At 35.0% G+C, this 20,579-nt stretch overlaps 1 protein-coding gene across 4 annotated transcripts in view; it reads left to right on the forward strand.

The window, feature by feature from the left end:
• Positions 1-20,579, forward strand: part of IFT88 (intraflagellar transport 88) — a 42,534-nt gene that overhangs the window by 2,001 nt on the left and 19,954 nt on the right. For 2 of the 4 annotated variants that reach the window (XR_009485353.1, XM_059838710.1), the window contains exons 4-20: positions 111-167; positions 1,002-1,055; positions 1,419-1,482; positions 1,557-1,626; positions 2,604-2,694; positions 3,774-3,878; positions 4,986-5,088; positions 5,721-5,835; positions 5,933-6,164; positions 7,691-7,761; positions 8,441-8,527; positions 11,046-11,145; positions 14,954-15,040; positions 15,667-15,853; positions 16,441-16,549; positions 17,995-18,145; positions 19,277-19,392. Coding sequence is in view for 3 of the 4 variants with exons in the window: in XM_059838710.1 (XP_059694693.1) it covers positions 111-167; positions 1,002-1,055; positions 1,419-1,482; positions 1,557-1,626; positions 2,604-2,694; positions 3,774-3,878; positions 4,986-5,088; positions 5,721-5,835; positions 5,933-6,164; positions 7,691-7,761; positions 8,441-8,527; positions 11,046-11,145; positions 14,954-15,040; positions 15,667-15,853; positions 16,441-16,549; positions 17,995-18,145; positions 19,277-19,392 (1,799 nt within the window). In the remaining variant the exon portion in view is untranslated. Of the gene's footprint in view, positions 1-110; positions 172-1,001; positions 1,056-1,418; positions 1,483-1,556; positions 1,627-2,603; positions 2,695-3,773; positions 3,879-4,985; positions 5,089-5,720; positions 5,836-5,932; positions 6,165-7,690; positions 7,762-8,440; positions 8,528-11,045; positions 11,146-14,953; positions 15,041-15,666; positions 15,854-16,440; positions 16,550-17,994; positions 18,146-19,276; positions 19,393-20,579 lie in introns of all 4 variants that reach the window. The other 2 variants (XM_059838712.1, XM_059838711.1) reach the window with 2 other exon arrangements.

Raw genomic sequence — 20,579 nt, forward strand, 5'->3', positions numbered from 1 at the left:
ACTTAGCATGAATGTAGATCTTACTATGTAGATACACTAGTAATTGACACATACTGGTTTTAATTGGCGGGGTTTTTTTGTTTGGTTCTTTTTTTTTTTCCCCCACCTAGGTGACAGCCAAAATTCCTGGTACATCAAGTCCAAGACCTCTAGCTACTGGATTTGGGGCAGGTTTTTGTTCTGTTGTATCCTTAATGAAAATGTCATTTACAAAATATAAATGTACCATTTAATTCCATGCACAAAGTGAGCCCTTCTAAATTAAGGATTTCATTCCAGTGAACTGCATCTGTTCATTGGTTTTAATTCACAGTTTTGCCCTTGGTCAGGGCATGGTTACTGGTTGTTTTTCTTTTCTCCTGGACCATGCTGCAGATCTTCTGTACTGCATAAGGCATTAGAGTCCAAGGTATTAATTGGGTTCACTTGCAGGGGGAACTGAATAGGTCGTTATTTGGGCTTGTGAAAGTCTTCTAGAAGTTAAGATGAAATCAAGTCTTGAAGAATATGGGCTCTGAAACATCTCTAGTTGAATCAGAAAAAATTGGTTGTGTTCTTAGATGTATTGATAAAATAAATCTGCTTAAAAATATAATTTAAGAGATTAATACAGTGACAGATTATATCAGCTCTACGCAGAATTTTACTGAAGTATTTTGTCTAAATTACTTGTTCAATTTCAAGGCAGCTATTTCAATAATTTAATAATGGAAAGTATGCTGCCTCAGATAATGTTCTATGTATTTATTTTTAAAAGAGCTGATGGAAGTATCCAAATACATAAAAACCTTTGTTGTGAATTTCTGCTAACTGAAGCATTCAACATCTTTAAGTCTGCCAGGAACTGGCAGTATACTGCATAGGAGTAACATAAATGGGAACTTTGCTATGAACTTATATGAGAGTTAGCTCAACTTTTAAAATTTAGTGTTGAGAAGACAGTATGTAGGCTTCATATGCTTTGTGAATGACAATTTCAAACAACTTACTTATTTTTGTAGTCAAAGGCAACTTTAACTTCATCTATGGGAAGACCCATGACAGGAACTATACAGGTAAAGGTTCCAATATTTACATTTTCTATTCATTTGGAGCAATGAATTTTTCTGGTAAGTGTTAGATACTAGTATTTAGAATTTCATTGAATTAATACAAATTACTACACTTTTAATTTGTTCTTTTTTGAACAAGTACTGTCAGAAAGCATGAGGGTAGTGATGTGTGTTTTATTTGAGCACAGATTTGGAAGCAATAACAGTGTAGTAGTTTCTAACACTTACTGACATGCAGTGAACAATTTGTCATTAAAATAATATATATGGAATATATAAAAATATGTATAAAATATGTAATTATGTCTGTATTGTCTACAACATAATTTTTAGTGAGTTTATTTTAATGTATCTTCTTTATTTGAGGATGGGATTTCTCGACCAATGACAGCAGTGCAAGCTGCAGGTTACACTAAAGCTGCTGTGAGAGGTATGGTTTGTAGAAATCACCAGCTGCCACAGGGAGATGTTACTTTACAGTTTTCAGTACTCTTAATTTTTCAGGTTCTTCATTTGATCCTCTTGGGCAAGCAAGAGGTCCTGCTTCACCTTTGGAAAAGAAAACTTCAGACAGGTTTGTTCAGTTATGCATTACATTCTTTCAAAGCATTGCATTAAAATCAACAAAAAAACCAGCCATGCATAGAGTTTAAAAACATCCAGGCAGTTACAAAAACTTTGAGGGGCCAAACTCTGAACTTGGTGGAATAATGCCACAAACAATGCATGTGTTTGGCTGACTTTAGGAGCATCTGATTTCACTGATTTCTGGTTCTGACTCGCTCAGCAGCCTGGGTGTAGCTGTTGTCACACAAATGCTGTGATATTTACACAGAATTGCGTAGGACCACAGAAGTGTGTGTGACAGGCAAGGAATACCATGATTCTTGCAGCTCTTTGGGAAGAACCTGAGGGAAGTTGTCTGCTCTTTCTTCCTGTTCACTCTGAGATTGGCACTTGAGCTGAAACCTGCAGGCTGGTGTGACTGTTGGGGAGTTTGCTCAGAAAATCCTTGATCTCTCCAGCACCAAAGTTCTGCTCCCCAAATAGCTATACAGGAATAGGGACTCCTACTGAAATGTTTGGTTATTTAGCAGTAGAAAAAGTCTAGAAGAACCATAACTTTTTGTTATAATCTGTATTTGCAAGCAGTGCTTTAGAATTATGTATGCAAATAAAGGTTTAATTAATTGTTTTAATGTGATGTTTTGTTTCATTAGTGTTTGATATGAAAGCTCATCTGTTGTTTTCTAGTTACTTCTCCTGAACAAATTTGATTTGTGAAATCTGTCTGTCTGTCTGTACTGTTCTTGTAAGAGGATTTATGTTTTCTTAGGTCTCTATTCTCAAATTAAGGGGTGAATGTGATATCTTTGGACTATCTTCTCTAGGCGTAGTTTCACGCAATACTTTCTTTGATGGCAAAACCAGTTAGTTGTGACATGTGCTATGTCATTGTGTAGTTTTATTGAGAATATAATGTGTAAAAGCTTAGTGTTTGCAGTTACATTAACTTTAGTGTTATTTCTTTTGTTGTTATTTTTATTTTAGTTTAGAAGAGAAGATGAGGCAGTTGGAAAAAAAAGTGAATGAACTGGTTGAAGAAAGCTGTGTTGCCAATAGCTGTGGAGACTTGAAATTGGTAGTTTTTCTGAATTTCACTTCATTTCTGCTGTAATTTGTATAGATAGATGTTTCAAAATGGCTTGTGGTCAAATGTCTAAAATTATTAAAATTATTTTAGTTCTAAATTTATTAGTACTCTTCTAGTCTAGTGATACCTTGCTTTGCTGGGAAAAAAGGTAGGAGCTCTATTTCTGGCATATATATTTGTGATGATTTCAGTGTTACAGAAATTCCCTTCTGCCTGTGTCCATTGACCTCTTCAGATGGGTCTGATGGATTGGTTGTACTGGCACAGTTCTGGCCCAGGCTAGCTAGCATTTGATGGCTCCTATGAATGATCAAAGTTTACCATGGATGAGGAACTATTTCCAGTGGACAGTTTGAATGTGTTTGTTCTGTTACAGAGGATACTAGAGCATTGTTGTGCCACTTAGTAGTGGCTAATTAGCCAATCTATTTTGATAGTTTTTCCTGAGCCTCTTGCATGTATGCTCAAGAATGCTCTTAATATCAAAGGATTGTTTTTATGTAAATTGGATCAGACAACTCCAAGGGTCCTATAGGGTGTTTGTTTCTGACAAGTCCAGCAGAATATTCATTTTCCTGCAAAAGTCATCAAAGTTGTGAACTCATTATCTGTAAAATAGCCAAGCTGGATTTGCCTCCTGTCATAAGGACTAGGATTTAAGCTATATCTTGAAGTACTTCTTCTACCACTGGCTTCCAAATAGCCACCTTGAGTAGTAACCATTACTTTCTTAATCATTGTACCCTTGTGGAGGCACACAGGACTGCTAATAGCACTTGCTAGACCCAAAGTGTTAGTTGAACAAAGGACATTGACACCAATTGGCAGAGAATGATAATTGGGTACATAATTACATAGCTAAGCAGACTTAGATAACTGTATGTCTGTTTAGTGCTAATTAAAACCTCTTGGTGAGTTATAGTGCTTTTTTTCAGTCATTTGGTGCAGTCTGTAAACCAAAGAAAATATATATGAGTGTATTCTCTTCATACTTGTTTTGACTGTATTTTCATTATCATGAGTCAGTAAGATTCAAGGCACTGTTAAATTCTAGTGTTTTGTTTAAGGCTCTGGAGAAAGCAAAAGAAGCTGGAAGACAAGAAAGAGAATTGTTGAGACAACGTGAGCAAATCGCTCCTCCAGAAAGTATCAACTTAGACCTCACTTACACAGTGAGTGCTTAGAAATCTTCAGTGACTTAAATGTCGCTAAAAAACCACCTGAGGAGAAATGTCAGTGTTTCCTGAAGTGTATGTGTGTCTGTGTTGTAATGCTTCTGGCAGTGTACCGAGGGGATCCATTCATGTCATCGAGTCCATTCCCATGCAATCTCAAATGCCAGAGAAACCACGTAGTCTATGTTAAGTGGAGAAGAATTTCCATGAATATGTATTTCATTTATTTATTCACATGTAAAACCTGCATATCAAAATACAGCAGATGCAGACCCTGTATTTCAGAAATAAATAGCCTAGTGAATGTAATATGCCAAGAGGAGAAAACAAAAGAGGAAAGAGAAGATGCTGCCTTTAAATTGAACCATGACCGAAAATGTGTTACATTAAATAGAATATCATAATATTTCTGATTCCAAAGGCAGGTATCCAGATTTACACTCTGGTTTTCAAGTAGTGAACTTTTTTTTTTAAAAAAGCATACAACATGCATAAAAATTTTTGAGAGATATTTAAATTCATACTCCAAGTAATGCTGTAGAGACAATTATTAAAAATTAATATATTGAATTTGGCAGACCTGGTAATTTATTTTAATAATTGTAGAGACAATTATTAAAAATTAATATATTGAATTTGGCAGACCTGGTAATTTATTTTACCATGAAGGTCAGAGTAAAGCTGTGGAAAAAATGCGGAGCTATTTTACCTGACACCAACAGAACTTCTGTTGTGAAACAGCAGTTTGGAAAAGTTCTCCCCTTCTAAACTGAGTGACCACAGGCATTAGGACCATTTTGCATGTGTTGGAAGTCATAAATTATGCATGGTTTCTGAGAATTATCTTGTATAAATATTTTTTAATAACGTTGCTTTATAGCACTGTGTTTACTTAGGTCTAAGGCCTACATAGCATAACTTTGAATGCTAGTAAATTATGTACAAAAATAAAAGAATTGTCTAGAATAAGTAGCTTTTAAATTTGTTTCCTCTATATCAATTTGCTAGAACAAAGGAACATTAAAGATGGGAGGCTTACAAGTGGTAAAGACAGTAGTTGCAAGATTAATTTAACTTGAAATCTCTAATTCCAATTTTTTATAGGTTCTCCTCAATCTGGCCAGTCAGTATGTTGCTAATGAAATGTATGCTGAAGCACTGACTACTTACCAAGTTATAGTGAAGAATAAGATGTTCAGCAATGGAGGTAGGTTGTATCCCAAAGTGGATTAAAACTGGTATTCAGGCATTCAAAGTGAGGACTGCATCTGCATTGAGCTGATACTCAGAGAATTTAGCCCTCATGTCTGCCACTCAGAGTGGATGACAGATATTCCTAATCTCTGACTTGGAGAGCCAAACCACATTAAATTATACTGACTCATGAAGTCTTTTCTTTACACAGACTAAGCTAAACATAAAGACAAATACATAATTTTCTCATGTCACACATGCTATGTGGTCTTCTCTATTACTATTTTTTTCTCTTTTGACTTGGCCTTTCCCTCCTGAAAGCTTCTTTTAGTATTTTGCATATCTCTGAGACTCTTACAGTGTTTTTTTTTTTTTTCAGAGATGCTTATTTGCAGTTTCTTCCTGGAGAGCACTATAAATAATCTCCACTTCATTCCTCAATTCAAAATCAGACTACATCTTACATGATAGTTCTATTCTAGGTTTTATCACTACTTCATCTTCTCTTGAGTTAAACTCACAGAAGGCAGTTCTGTGCAGGGCAGTTTTAAAGGGGCATTGCTATCCTATAATGAAGACAAATTTTTTAAGGTGGTGTTCTCTGTCACTTTTAAAATGTTGTAACTCATTGACTCCTTTTGATAGGTATACTGAAGGTAAATATGGGAAATATATATTTAAAACAGCGGAACTATTCCAAAGCTATCAAATTCTACCGTATGGCTCTAGACCAGATTACTAGTTCCCACAAACAGATGAGGTGAGTATCTTTTAGGAGGCATGCTTATGGAATGCAAGTTTTGAATACAGTATGATTTAGTAGTTAAAAATATAACTTAACCTGATTTCTTACTTAGGATAAAAATAATGGAAAATATTGGAGTTGCGTTTATTAAAACCGGCCAATATGTTGATGCCATTTCTTCATTTGAAGAAATAATGAGCATATCCCCAAACCTCAAGGCAGGCTTCAACCTGATCCTATGTTACTTTGCTATTGGAAATGGTGAACAAATGAAGAAAGCCTTCAAAAACCTCATCGAAGTTCCCTTGGAAGTGGATTATGAAGACAAATACATTTCATTAAATGTAAGTTTGAAAAAAATAAACTGTGTCTTTTATATAGTAAATCAGGAGAAAGAGGGAGAGATACTGAATGCTTGGACTGTACTGAATATGGAAATTGATGTGTATTTAAGTATCTGAAGTAACATTTTTACCAGCATGCATTTAGTGTGGCAGTACTGCTCGGATACGTAAAATGAGAGAACATTTAAATCTCTTTTTCCTTAAAAGAGGTGATGTGCATAAAACCCACACCACAAGATTGTCTTTGTAATGATTTTGTTGAAATTCATTTGGGTTTACTTACATAGCTCACTTACTGCTTTACCATTTTCATTTATATAAAATTTTAATAAAATATAAGGTAAAATAAAGGGAGCTAAACAATGAGTGAGTTAATGCAAGTTTCTGCAAGTGAGGGCTAGTAAAACTTGTAATATTGTAGTGTTATTTTACAGAAGAAAACTATTGTGACGTTTACAGATGCTTATTTTAGTTTATTAGATTTTGTTGGAAACTGGACTTCCTTTGACTTTCCATGATGCTGAAGAGAAGAAAAAATAGTTAATATGTTTAGGGTCACTCTTAGAAAAATCCTCTATAGAAAGATCAAAGCTTTTATCTTCTAGCAGTCTTTTTTTCAAAGTTGCAAATCTTTCAGTCCTAAGTATCAAATATATAACTAATCTTCAAACTGTTTGCAGCTTAAGAGTAGCTGTTGTTTCCTATCATCATGGCATACGGAAATAAAATTTAACATACAAAGCATACAGATATATTTATTTATATATATGTATATATTTTAATACATCTTATATAATTTCTTATATTAGAAATTATGTAAGAGTAAGGGTCATTTAGCCTTTGAATTAATTGAGGACCATGTAAGATCATTCAGTGGAAGAAAGCCTTGAGACTGCAGAAGTTATTTCTAAGGGTAGGCAAGCTATGGTTTAACAGACATTATAAGTTCTCTATTTTTTTTTATTAAGAGGTCAGAGAAAAGATCACAGTTTCCTTCTGGTCTTTATTTTGCATAAATCTATGATCTGTCCCAAATAAACAAGGAAGGGGTGGCTATCTAGCATACCCTGCATAACTTCTTTTAGAGCTAACAGAGATGAGTGATAGAAGCCATAAAGATGATCATACAAATTACTGTAACAAAGAGGTAGCACAAGTTCTTATCTGCTGAATACCACAGCAGTTCACCAAATGCATATTTTTAAGCATGAGAATATTGTCACTGTGATCTGCAGCCCTCCTGGTCTGATACACGTGACATGAACTACATCTGTTAACAACCTTAATGTGAGCTGTGACAACACACATAAGCAGGAAAACAGTATTGAAATAGTTGTAATGCCAAATTTCAGAGTATACTGTTAGAAAACTACTTTGAACTGAAGCTAGCTTTTGCAAATGTAGAAAGTAAGTGACATTATAGACTATTTGTTTTGCATCAATTTGTGTTTGCAGTCATATTGACTATAAAATAAATAAAATGTTTGTATGCTGGTATAATTTGCAGTTGTTTTGTCTCCCTCCAGGATGATCTACATACAAATCTACTGATTGAAGCCATTAAAAATGACAGTTTAAGTCAAATAGAACGTGAGAGGTAATGGTGGACTCTGTCCTTTCTTGACTTTGGGGCCTTGAATTTTAGCTCCTGGAAGGATTATCAGTCTTGTCACTTGTCCACAGCTCTTGTTACAAAAGTGTTCTCCCAATTTTTAGGAAGGAACATGCTCAGAAAAGCCAGTTGGATCACTCAGTTCAGTGTACTGCCCTAAAGTAATGTGTCTACTCCAAACGTTACAGGGTACACTGCTTAAAACTTGCAGCATTTGAGATTTTTAAAAAATACCACTACTGTGCAGTGAAAGGAAGACAGAAAAAACTAAGAGCTTACTCATGATACGGGGAAATACTGCTAACAGGGAACTGGTTACATTGACTTCTGAGATTTGTACTGAGTGCAGGAGGAAGCCAGAACACAATTTGGTTTTTTTTTTTTTCTATACATGTTTTTGAAATGGTGACATAGAATTGCAGATATAGAATGGTTTGGGTTGGAAGAGACTTCAGAGATGGTCTGGTTCTAGCCCCCCTTCCATGGGCAGGGACACCTCCCCCTAGATCAGGTTGCTCAGAGCCCCATCCAACCTGGCCTTGAACACTTGCAGGAATGGGTCATCCACAGCTTCTCTGGGCAGCCTGTTCCAGTGTCTCACCACCCTGACAGGGAATAATTTCTTTCATATTTTTTGTGTTTTTGTGTTTTTTTTTTCCTTTAGGAAGTCCTTGGCAGAGGAGTACATCATGACAGCTGCTAAACTCATTGCACCGGCGATCGAGACATCTTTTGCAGTAGGCTATGACTGGTAAGAGTCAAGTGGGGCTTCTTTTTGTCTAAACTATGTCAGCTCTTGTGCTGGTTATGAAACAATTCAGAGATGGAAGCAGCCTGGGAAACACAGTTCTCTGTGCATCTCAAACAGCAATCAGTTTGCCTCCTAACCCAACAAAGCATTAGTGTGTGTTCTGTCTTATAAAGTAATTTATCATCAAACACTAACTCTTAATTACACATTTTCCGGTGTTCTGAACTCACACAAAAAGCTCCAATTCAAAATTGAAAAGCTTTTAAAAGTCTCAGCAGACAAATGCTATATGGAAGGCAGTGATTGCTAGTCTTTAAGGTTGGGGATGGCATAATGAAGACTTGGGGTGCTTAAGAATTTTGATCACTCCATAGAGTCACTATATAAAATACTGGAATATAAATTTTAAGAAAGATTTGTTTGAATTTCATTTATGAACTTAATGTTTATAAATATAAACCTAATCTACCATTTCTTTAATCACTTATGTAAGTGTACACAGTGATAGGGTGCTGACACAGTTCATAATTTGGACTTTATTTTTCAATGTACAGCTTAGCTTTTGCTTTCTGTGATATTTTCTACAGCAGAATACTCTTTTCTTTAAAACAAAATCAATTAGACACACTTCCTGTTATGGCAGTATAAAAATTAATAGCGTAGGTTTTCCAAAATTTATTTTTAGTTTTTGATTATAAAGGCTTACTTTAATATTTTATAATAGCATTGGAAAAGAATATGTATGCAAATGAATGTTGTGTATTGCAGGCACAGTATTGCTAACATATATGTTAGTGTTTGGTTAATGAATAATGTTTGATGGGAAAAGAAGATTGTCCTTTACCTGGAGATTATGGCCCGTTAAGATTATTCTCAAATTTTGCAGGTCCTATAATTATAATTCACTAGGAAAGCTGTTTGTACTAACAGGAAACCATCTCTCACATAGACATGTATGGTCTGCTAGAGTCCACAAGGTGGTGTTTGATGGTTTAATAATAATTATAATCTTATCATTCCCTACTTCTGCCATTCTGAATTACCAGGATTTAAATAATATATCTTGTGGAAAAACGAGTTGTTGTTTTCTAATTTGTTAGCATGAGCAAGTCAGATTTGTTTGCTCTGTGTCTTGTGTTTTGTTCAGAAAAACTTGAAAAGGTTGTCAGATACTCAGTTTTCATAGTGCTATCCACAGAATACTTGTCATGGAGTAACACACTCTCAAATGTGTTCTGGCTAACTGAACAGCTTTTGCTGAGATCTGTGGGATTGTTTCTTGTGTATCAGGACAGATTTACTCTTTGTTATTTTAAGCTGAGGTATTCAAGCCCAATGAAGACGTTTAACCAGTACCTTGAGCTTAGTTTTTCTGATTATAAACTTCATTATGGGTCCTCTGAGTATTAAATGTACTTTCAATTGAATTAATTTTATTTAGAGAAATAAACTGGGGACAAATATTCTTCAGAGTTCATAACTTCTTACTTAAAATGTGACATAGTATTGGGACTATTCTGTCATATTTCATAAAGATCAGTTGGATAGTTAGATCTCATTGCATTTTATGGTTAAAAGATGTTTAAACTGACAGTTGAAAATGCTTTTTTGATGTTGCAAAGACATCTGTAGTAAAAGAAGAAATTACCAATTTTTATTACAACTTTTCCTCTAACATAAAAGGCATTTGTCTAAAGACTGTCCATGTGCCAAACCAATTATAGGAGCAGGCAGTTTGTTGAATTAAACTTCTGTTGGCAAAATAGCCAATTATTAAAAGGAAAGAAGGTGGCTTTCCACCAGTTAAAAAAATAGTGGAAGGTATTAAGGAAGCATCCCACAAGTTGTTCATTTACTGTGCCTATTTTCCAAATGTTTGAGAGAACAGGATATGCATAATAAAGGTCTTACTTAAATTGTCAAGCAGCTGAAAGTAGATCACACCAAACCGTGGAAGACTGTGGCTGTGAGTGAACATCCACTGTCTGCTGCCTTCTGTTCTGCACTCTTTTTGCAGAAGACCCTAAGCCACAAATTACTGGAGAATGACCAGGAAGAGACTTATCATTATGACTTGATTAGTATTATGATGTAGCTCAGGGACACAGTCTGTAGTTTTTGACTTTATTATTCACTGATATTTTTTATAGGTTAGGTGCATGCATCAGGAGATGAAATTTGAAAAACCACATTATAGAATGTAGCCAAAGAAAATGGCTTGAAAAATTATTTTAGTCTGTTTTTGACATCAAGTATTGCTCAGTGATAGAGAATAAAGTGATATTTAGGCAGCTGACTTAAAAGAAACAAGAGTTAGCAAAGATACTGTAATTAGGGTAGGTTATAGGACTGAAATATTCTTACAGGTATTTTTAATCAGAGTGTTCTTTGCCACTGTGAAGAAAGATGAGTTAAGAAAATTCAGTCTGGAAAGCAAATTAGCTGAAAAAAATATATAACTTGTTGGCATTTGCATAGATGCATTTTGTTTATCTTCATGGCTTGCTTTCTGTTGCAGGTGTGTTGATGCAGTGAAAGCTTCCCACTATGTAGAATTAGCCAATGATCTGGAAATAAATAAAGCCACTACTTACTTGAGGCAACAGAATTTTAACCAGGTATAGTAACTTCTCACATTAGTACTTTTCAATACTGTATTTGCAAAGATACCTTTGTTAGCCACAGCATATTTTTTGGCAAGGGAAAGTGTGATTTATGCAAATAATAATTATTTTGGTGCTGATCAGGAAAATAACTTTATAAAAACATTGGCGAGAGACAAGTTTTATCTCAATGAAATTACTGCCGTGGAAGTTAGAGTGAATACAGTGCATTTCAAAATCAAAACACCTAAGTGTAGTTGAGCAATCCCCAACTGTGCATGAGTGGCAAGAAGTACAGTAGATCATATACAGCAAAATTAGAGCTGGAGCTGTGGATACCTCTCATCTTCTAAGGTCATTCATATTCCCACATCTTGGAGGGATGCACACAGGGCCACATGCTTAAATTCAGCCTGCTTTTACTTCTCATATTTAAGCTTTTCTGGTTTTCTGAGCAGCTCCTGCTCTTCCTGTCTTATCCTCTTCTCCTTCCCTGTAGCTAGAGCAAGAGAGTTATCCTGTGTTATCCTGCATGTCTGACTATTGTGGTTTAACCCTAGCTGGCAACTAAACCCCACACAGTCACTCAGTCACTCCCTGCCCTGCTGGGATGGGGGATAGAATCAGAAGAGTAACAGGGAGAAAACTCATGGGCTAAGATAAAGACAGTGTGATAGGTAAAGCAAAAGTTGTGCACACGAGCAAAACGAAGGAATTCATTCTTCACTTCCCATGGGCAGGCAGGTGTGTTCAGCCGTCCCCAGGAGAGCAGCACTCCACCATGCATAATGGTGACTTGGGGAGACAAGCAGCATTGCTCCAAACATCCCCTCTTCTTCCTTCTTCCCCCAGCTTTATATGCTGGGTATGACACCTCCACCTGGGAGGTCTGGGACTTCCCTTTGATCAGCTGGGGCCAACTGTCATGGCTGTGTCCTGTCCCAATTCCTTGTGCACCCCCAGTCCACTCACTGGTGGAGTGGGGTGAGGGGCAGAAAAGGCCCTGGCTTTGTGTGAGCCCTGCTTAGCTAAATCTGTGTTATTAACAGTTTCCAGCACAAACCCAAAACAGAGTCTCATGCAAATTTTTATGAAAAGAATTAACTATCCCAGCCAAACCCAGCACATTGAAACCTTTTCTGAGATCAGGAAGCAGTCTTAGAGTTTGCAAAGATTTGGGCAAATCTGATAGCTTTACTGATGATACCTTTTGAAGGGTGAAAATGTTACAGGTAGGTAAAAAAGTCTTATGATCTCAAGAATTTATTGTTTCAGTGGTAATTTTTTGTGATTTCCAGTTAGGGTTCAGTATAGGTTAAAAAAACTAAAATCAGTTCTCAGAGATAAAATGAGGTACAGAGATTGTTGGTGTTTTGTGGAATACTTCAATGGAGGGAGAGGGAAGTCTGTTGGAAGTTAGGAGTAAGGGGAGAAGAGCCTTTTTACTGGGCTTATGTGACAGAAGACATTTAACCTGCACTGGAACCACTTAACAGTGGAGTGGGACTGCAAAATGGTGATTGCAGAGCATCTTTATATTTGTTTTGTTCTAATAAAACTGCAGCTGACATTTACATTCATCCTGCCTGTCTGTTCATATACTTCCTAACTCACCAACTGCTCAACACACCTTCGGCTGAATAACAAGAATGGAAACTTTTTGAAAGTTCCAAGGCTGAAATTTTATTGATTTCTCCTGTTACAACAATGGGCTGTATGGGTTCATCATAATGAATATATTATTTTAAAACAGTCCTTGCAATTAAAATATAAAATAAAATTCAAAGGAAAATTACCATATTATGTTTAGTTGTGTGTATAAAATACTTAGATTTTTTTTTAAATATCAAAGAAAAACTTTGAAAATTAATTTAAAAACAAAATTCTGCGCATTAACCATGCATCTTCTTAACATCTCTGGCACACCCTGCTGGAGTCAGACAAACTGCTTTGAAGTTTAACTTCTATAAGCAAATAATTTAGATACACTGGAAGCAACTCAAAAGGAATAGTTTGGATAGTCTGTGTTTTGATTGTTGAACATAAGTAATTGTTATTGTTGGGATTAAAAAGTTAGAATTTCTTTAGAAATCTTTAAATGTAACTGATGATGCTGTGCTTCTTTACAAGGACAAATGGAATATTGCCTCTGGGTTTTCATCCTAGGGCTCATAATTGCTGAAATGGTTCATGAGACCCACAAAATAATTTACCAGTAAATAAATTGAGTTCAGAATCATGTGAACTTTTTTGTTATACATGAAAAGGGCATTTCTGTCAGGTCTTTATCATCCAATGTGCCATTTAGCAGTACAAGCAAAGGTAAATAAATCAGATAAAATGAGAAATGGATTTTCAGAAAGTAACTTTGAACTGTTAAGTTCTAAATGATCCAAAAGTTAATTCCATAAGGAAGCAAATCTTTGCTTAAGAGTAGAGTACCTCAGATATAGTACTGTTAAATCTGGAAATATTTGGGATTATTCCCTTCTTAGAGAAAGTCACAAAAAAAATTTTTATATATATATATATAAAAGTTTAAAAGTATCATAGTTACAATTCTTACATTTCTGAGACCACAAAACTTAGAGCCTAACTTTAGTAATGCTTTTCTTGATTGAAATTGGTGTATTTTTAAAGGATTTTCTATTAGAAGAATATTAGGATCATTAGAATCATGAATAGTTCATAATTCTTGGGTAGAATGTAGTTGACTGAATCTATGAACTACATTTAGCTGTATATATTTTGTCATTTTGCACATCACTAATACAGTTGTGATTTTTGTGTAAAGTAACTGTGAAAACCATGTATGACAGACAATCAGACAATTAAAACTTCTCTTTATGTTTGTTTTGGCATTTGACATACTGTGTCATGCCTTTGCTTTGATATGTAAACAGCAGCTTAAAGATTTCATGCAAAGGAGGAAGGAAACTTTTGAATTGCTAATGTTGATGGTTAAACTGTGGTTGCCACATCTGTGTTGTAATAGATGATGGAACTGGGCTCCCTGTGGTATTCTAACAGTTTGTGTTGTTAATATAAATATTTAGCATAAGGGAGACAGGTTTATTTAATAATTTAGTCTGCAGTTAAAAATGTATTCCATAGTCAATGAAAAGAAAAAGCTGCCTTTTATAACAGAAGTGTTTTTGTAGTTTATTTGCTATACATGTGCTCCTTTTTTTTGTCTATAAACATGTTTATTTTGAACTTTATGAAATTTAGTTTTCATGTTAAAGTTTTAAAAAAAATCTTCAGGCCTCAAATTTCACATTTGAGTACTTCCTAAACTTAGACAGTTGTCATCGTCTTATTACACAAAACAAATGCACATTGAAATCCAGTCCTACCCTATGGTGTGTATTTTTTTATATAGTGTGTTCTTTTTCAGCTTTTTAATAAAGCTTTTATGTCAATTCATTTGTGTTCACTTAAAGAACTAGAAAAATAGGCATGAGAATTTTCATTAGTTGACTAGATTAAAAGCAAATCATCTAACACTGCATTTTGTACGTGCAGAATTGTCAGATACCTGTAGTTCACAGTAGCCTTATCTAATCTATATTTTGGATAGGCAATAAATAGCCAATATTATTGAAATATTGTGATGAAAATTAATATTGTATAAATTCAGATACAATTTTGTGTGTACATGCTCAGAAGTGTGTGTTACAAGCTCTACTAATTATCATGTATGTGAGTTTATGAGTTGATAATTTCAGCTGTTTGTTACTGTGAAGTTTATCAATGCTTTCTGAAAGAATTTTGGAATAAGTTCACTTCAGTGTGAAGTAAGTTGTTTCCAAATTATTTCTAGGCACTGGAGACTTTGAAAATGTTTGAAAAAAAGGATAGCAGAGTAAAGAGTGCAGCTGCAACAAACCTTTCATTCCTTTATTATTTGGTAAGTGTTTGCTTCAACAAAACCAGTTAAGAACTGTGGTTTATGTAGCAACCTCTGTATTTTTGTAGCATTTTCTGTGTCTGCCTAAATAATTTCTGTAAACAAGAAGAAACTGCACCTTAGAGTAGTTATTCTGGAACACCAGTTGAAATTTGGATCAGGACCCTTTGTATACTGTTGGTGGGAGGAAGAGTGAGATTGAGCCCCAGGCCATGGGAACATGCTTGCAGTTGGATTTGTGCAGAACCTCAGTGGCTGGATTTAAAACATTGGCCCTGGGAACCCTGGCTGAACTTCAGGAACACGTGAAATAGGTAGCTTAGGCAGATGTGTTTGTGTGTAACGTTTGTAGGGTATGGATTTTTTTTTTTTTTTTTTTTTTTTTTTTTTTTTTTTTTTTTTAGTAAATGCTACTTTATTGCAACAGAGAAAGCTTGCAGACTGAATGGGATAGAGTGGCAACTTGAAAGAGATGATCTACCTTATGCAAATATATAAGAAATATTTTAGGACAGAGTAATGGGGTTGTTTTTCATCCTCAATCCCCTGAAATTCCTGGAAGAAGCCACAGCTGCAAGAAAATTACTTGACAAATGACTAATACAATGTTTGTTTTGTTCATGTAGGGGAATGAATTGGAACAAGCAACTAACTATGCAGATTTAGCAGTAAATTCTGATAGATACAATCCAGCAGCTCTAACCAACAAAGGAAATACTGTTTTTGCAAATGGAGACTGTGAAAAAGCAGCTGAATTCTATAAGGAAGCTCTCAGGAATGATTCCTTATGCACTGAAGCACTTTATAATCTTGGTAAGTCACGGGTGCTATTGTGATTTAGCTTTTGACTGAAGGTAACACTAGTGTTTCTGAGAATCTGTCTTTGCAAGTTTTCTTTATAGAAATATGTGAGAATTTTTATTACTTTATTGACTAATTTATGTTATGGCAAGGTATTAAATTGTACTACCTGTCTGTTCCGCAAATCCCAGTGTTAACAACATCAATTAGTAATTGCAGATGAGTAAGTTACTTTGAAGATTAAGAAATTCATACTACCTACTAAAAGGATACCAGTTTCAGCATTATTAAACTATCAGTCATTCTCCTCTAAAAGCCTTGCCTTTCCCTCATTCATCTTGTTCAAAAAATGAGATTACATAATTTCTTGGTCTTTGATTGGATTCATGTTCCTTGTGAGTTTGTCAGTTTGGTAGGTCATGCTGGCTGATAACAGTTCTGTGCATGGCTCTCACAAATAGAGAGTCCTTTAAAGTCAAGGCAGGCACGCTGCCTCCAAGTACTGGGTTCCTCTTTTGCTTTTCTTGGTGATCCTTTCAGTTAATATACTGAAGTAGTCTGTTTCTCATTATAATAATACTGTAACCTTTGTTTTTTAGGTTTAGCTTACAAGAAGTTAAACAGGATAGATGAAGCTTTGGATTGTTTTCTGAAACTCCATGCAATCCTTCCAAATAGTGCCCAAGTCCTTTACCAGCTAGCAAGCATGTATCTTTTTCTGGGTTATTAGAAGGAATGGTGGTTTTAGTAAACTCATTTAATCCAAAATACGTGTTTCAATCATGTCAAGGCAATTTAGAAATTTACTATGGTGTCCATTATAGTAAGAATGATTTATTATCTGATGTTTGTGAGAAAAATGAGACCAGAACTTAACCCTTATTGAATATTTTCAGTGAAGCAAGTGAAGAACATTAAGACTGCTCGCATTGCAGGGATTAGATTTACACTCAGTATTAAATTGTGTCATGGAATATTTAAAATGCTGCTGGTTTTGGTATGAAACTAATGCGGCAGATGTAAGCACAATTAAGTAAAATATTTAAGAAAAAATTATATAGCTACTAAATGTGAAGTTCTGTTCTGAAAGCTGTTTTCAGATTAGTTAGTGTATGTGTAAGAAAATGATTGTCTCCCAGCACTGAAGAAGCTCAACAGATCGAAAATCTGAGGGAAGAGATTGGCTTTGCATATCACCAGTGATACCCTAAACAATGAACTTCTTTAACAATGCTTCTGAGGATGTCCAAACTGTAATAAAATCCTCCCCAAGGCAGAACAGATTCCACCTGATGTACTACACTTTTAAGAATAGTGTAGGTAATAAAAATATATTCTAGTCAGTAAAATAAGTAACCTCCGAACATATGAAAGGGCTCTGATCTGTGTTCCATGTATAGCACCTTTACAGCAGCATAAATGGCCTGACAGCTCTGTGTCCATGTGGGGAAGAGCTTCTCTGCTTCACTGCTATGTAAAACTGCTTTCCATCAATTCTCAAGAAGCTTCTTCAGTGTCAGGTGGGATGGAGCAGAAACTAAAATAACAAGTTGGGTAGTAGCTCCAGTTGACGCTGCTGCAGAGATCTGAGCCATTGTGCCATTCAGGAGGGAAGAGCACATTGCAGGCTGAGTTACAGCTAAAACAGCTGTACTAGAACTGCTGTTTTCTGGACCAAAATAGTCTGGGCTGTGCTCCTTAGACATATAGCAGAAAACCCCCTGCTGGCAAAAGGCTGTTTTTGGGAATAGCAGTTTTACCTAATCACTTTAGAACAAAATGCTGCTAGTACAGAAACTAGCCAGGTTGTAAAGGCTGCAAATAAATGGCCTGGCTCTCACACTTCATTCTCAAAAATGAGCAAGGCAAAGTAAGATTAGTGTCAGAGAGAGAGAGAGAGAGGACAACTGAGCCCAAACATGGTTCTAAGGTTAAAGAGCAGACAAAGTCTCTAAATACTTTTCTTCTTCTAGAATAAGAAAAATATTTCTGATACAAATGAAGAAAGAAGTGTGGAAAAAAGAAGTCATTGTATCTCCACACTACAGTGACTAGTGTAATGTTCAGCATATGGATTGCATTAGGTGAAGTAGTAGGGATTCTGAGTAAATCAAAATACCATTGGCACCAGTCCTTGACTGAGGAAAACCCAGATACCAGAGCATGGAAGATCCCAATCAAGCCATAGAATGGCTGCTGCAGTTGATCAGTGTAGTACCAACTGATCCATATGTACTTTCAAAGCTAGGGAATTTATATGATACTGAAGGCGATAAATCCCAGGCTTTTCATTATTACTGTGAGGTAATTTTGCTTTTTCAATGCACTTTGTCCTAAATAAAAAAAAAATTTGCCATAGGTTCCTATATCAAAATAACAATTGATTTATTTAAACCCTATAAAATGTCATCCAAAAAGAGAATAAAAAAAGGGATACTGGGGGAGAGTTAACAAAATCTGATTTTTACAGTCAAATCCTAAGGAAATACATAGGCTGTGTTTCCATGTGGATATTGGCCTCAGAATTTCAATTTTTTTAAATGCAGTCATTGTTTACATTGACCTGCAATAATATTAATTTAAAATATAGCATGGGACAAAATAAAATCTGGATATAATAGAAGTGATTTTAGAGATGTGTAATGTGACTGAGTTGATTGGAAGCTGTGTCTGTATAGTATGGAGCTACATATAGATTGTGTTTTGGTTATGCTTGGAAGTTTTTATATATATTTTAACAGTATAGCTATACATTATGTATGCACAGTTGCCTAAAGATAGGCAACTTCTTTCTTTTTAAACCAGTTGTACTACCGTCCATAGCTTCTTCTGTATTAGAAGCAAGAATAAGACAAGAAGTGTCTGGTGCAATCTGAGAGTTCTCTTTCTTTATCTGTGCAAAGTGAGGATGACCAAATCTGTGTTGAAATCTGAATTACCAGTTGAGTTGTTCTTGATGATAATTTTGCTGCCTATTTCAGAGTGAATTTCTCAAAAGATGAAAATACTATTCATGTAGTTATGTACAGAAAGGAATGCTTTGGGATGAGTTTTCCAGCAGACTGATGTGAATGTGGAATTGTACAGTTATTAGTTAGCATTGTTTAATGTTTTAGGTAAGTTATCATACATAGATGTGATTTCACTAAATGTTTTTGCTGTTGCAAGCTATTTAAAATAGTATTTCAAATAAGGCTAGATGGAAAACATGACAGACTCATCTTGGGTAACTTCTAAAAAGCATTCTGCAGTTAGAAAACTTAGCATGCTTTCCCCTCCCCCTCCCACACCAGGATTACTTAGTGTAGCACACTACTTCCATTCATTTATATTACATGTTTTCGGCATCTGGAGAATTAAATACTTGAGTAAGAAGCAACATAAAGATGTTTATCACTAAAGTTGTGTGGTTTTTCACCTTTCCTATTTTGTCAGTCATACCGGTATTTCCCTTCCAACATTGAGGTCATTGAATGGCTTGGAGCGTATTACATTGACACCCAGTTCTGTGAAAAAGCCATTGAGTACTTTGAAAGGGCAGCACTTATCCTGTAAGTAGTTATTATTTTCTGCCTACTCAGATTTCTGATTGGACATCTGTCGGAATACCTAGAGATAAATCAGCTGGATAACTTTAATACTATAAACAAGGAGGGTTAAGAATATTTGTGATATTTTTTAATTTTCTCAACTTTCTGTTCATTTACAGCATGTCTTCGCTCTTACTGTGCATTTTCAGTGTTAAATAAAATCCTCTATTGGGCCCAAGAGAGGGTTAGGTATTACAACCTATTTTTCTCTATTATCTGCCATTAGACACAACTATGAAGTGGAGAACAGTTCTCCAAAGCCACCATGACCTCTTTCTCTGTGTTTTCATGTGAAATATTTCCTCTCTGTTGTTTTATTATGTGGTGAGGATTTGGTGGTTCAGATAAGTGCATGTTTTGGTCAATCTTACTGCATTTCCTCTTTTCACATGACTTCTACTTCCATCAAATAAGGCATATAAGTAAGAAAAAATGTGCAGTGCTGTACTACCAGTAATCAGTGAAAATAAATTGACAGGCTAAACTGATCCTGATCCTGATAAAGATATTTGAATTATACTGAATTTAGTTCAACAACTTAATTGCTGAAATTGTTCTTTAGGAGAATATGATGCACTTGAGTAAGTATATAGGCCATATATTTTATTTTAATTCAGAAAGGGACCTTACTAGAAAGAGTTTATAAATAAAATTTGTTCAAATTTAAATTTGTAATCCAGAGTTCAAAGAGAAATCTAAAAATACACACACACAGTCTTTTTATGTGGAAACAAATGTATGTCTATAGGTTCATGAAGAATTTTGTGTTAATAGATGAACTAAAATCCATTTCCAATAAGTGTGAATTTCTTTATTTTGTGTTTTAGGAAACTATGAAAAATTATGCAAAACTCTGTTGTGGCTTCTCTTGTGATGATCTAAAATTTGACATTCTTTTTGTTCTTGAATCTGAATGATATGTATGTACAAAACACCATGTAAACAGAAAATTCATACAGTATAATTCAAGGAAAAATGATTCTGCATATAGGTTGTAAGAAGTTCTGTAAAAAATCCTAACTCTGGCTTTGAGATGCTTGGGTTAGAGTAGACCTTAATTACAGATGAGAAAATCTAAGGTTTAATTAAGGATTAAAAATGAAAAAAAAATAGAGAAAAATAGACTTCACTCAAATGGTGACTTATTT

The sequence above is a fragment of the Haemorhous mexicanus genome, chromosome 2 (genome assembly GCF_027477595.1).
Source record: "Haemorhous mexicanus isolate bHaeMex1 chromosome 2, bHaeMex1.pri, whole genome shotgun sequence".
Classification (NCBI taxonomy): domain Eukaryota; kingdom Metazoa; phylum Chordata; class Aves; order Passeriformes; family Fringillidae; genus Haemorhous; species Haemorhous mexicanus.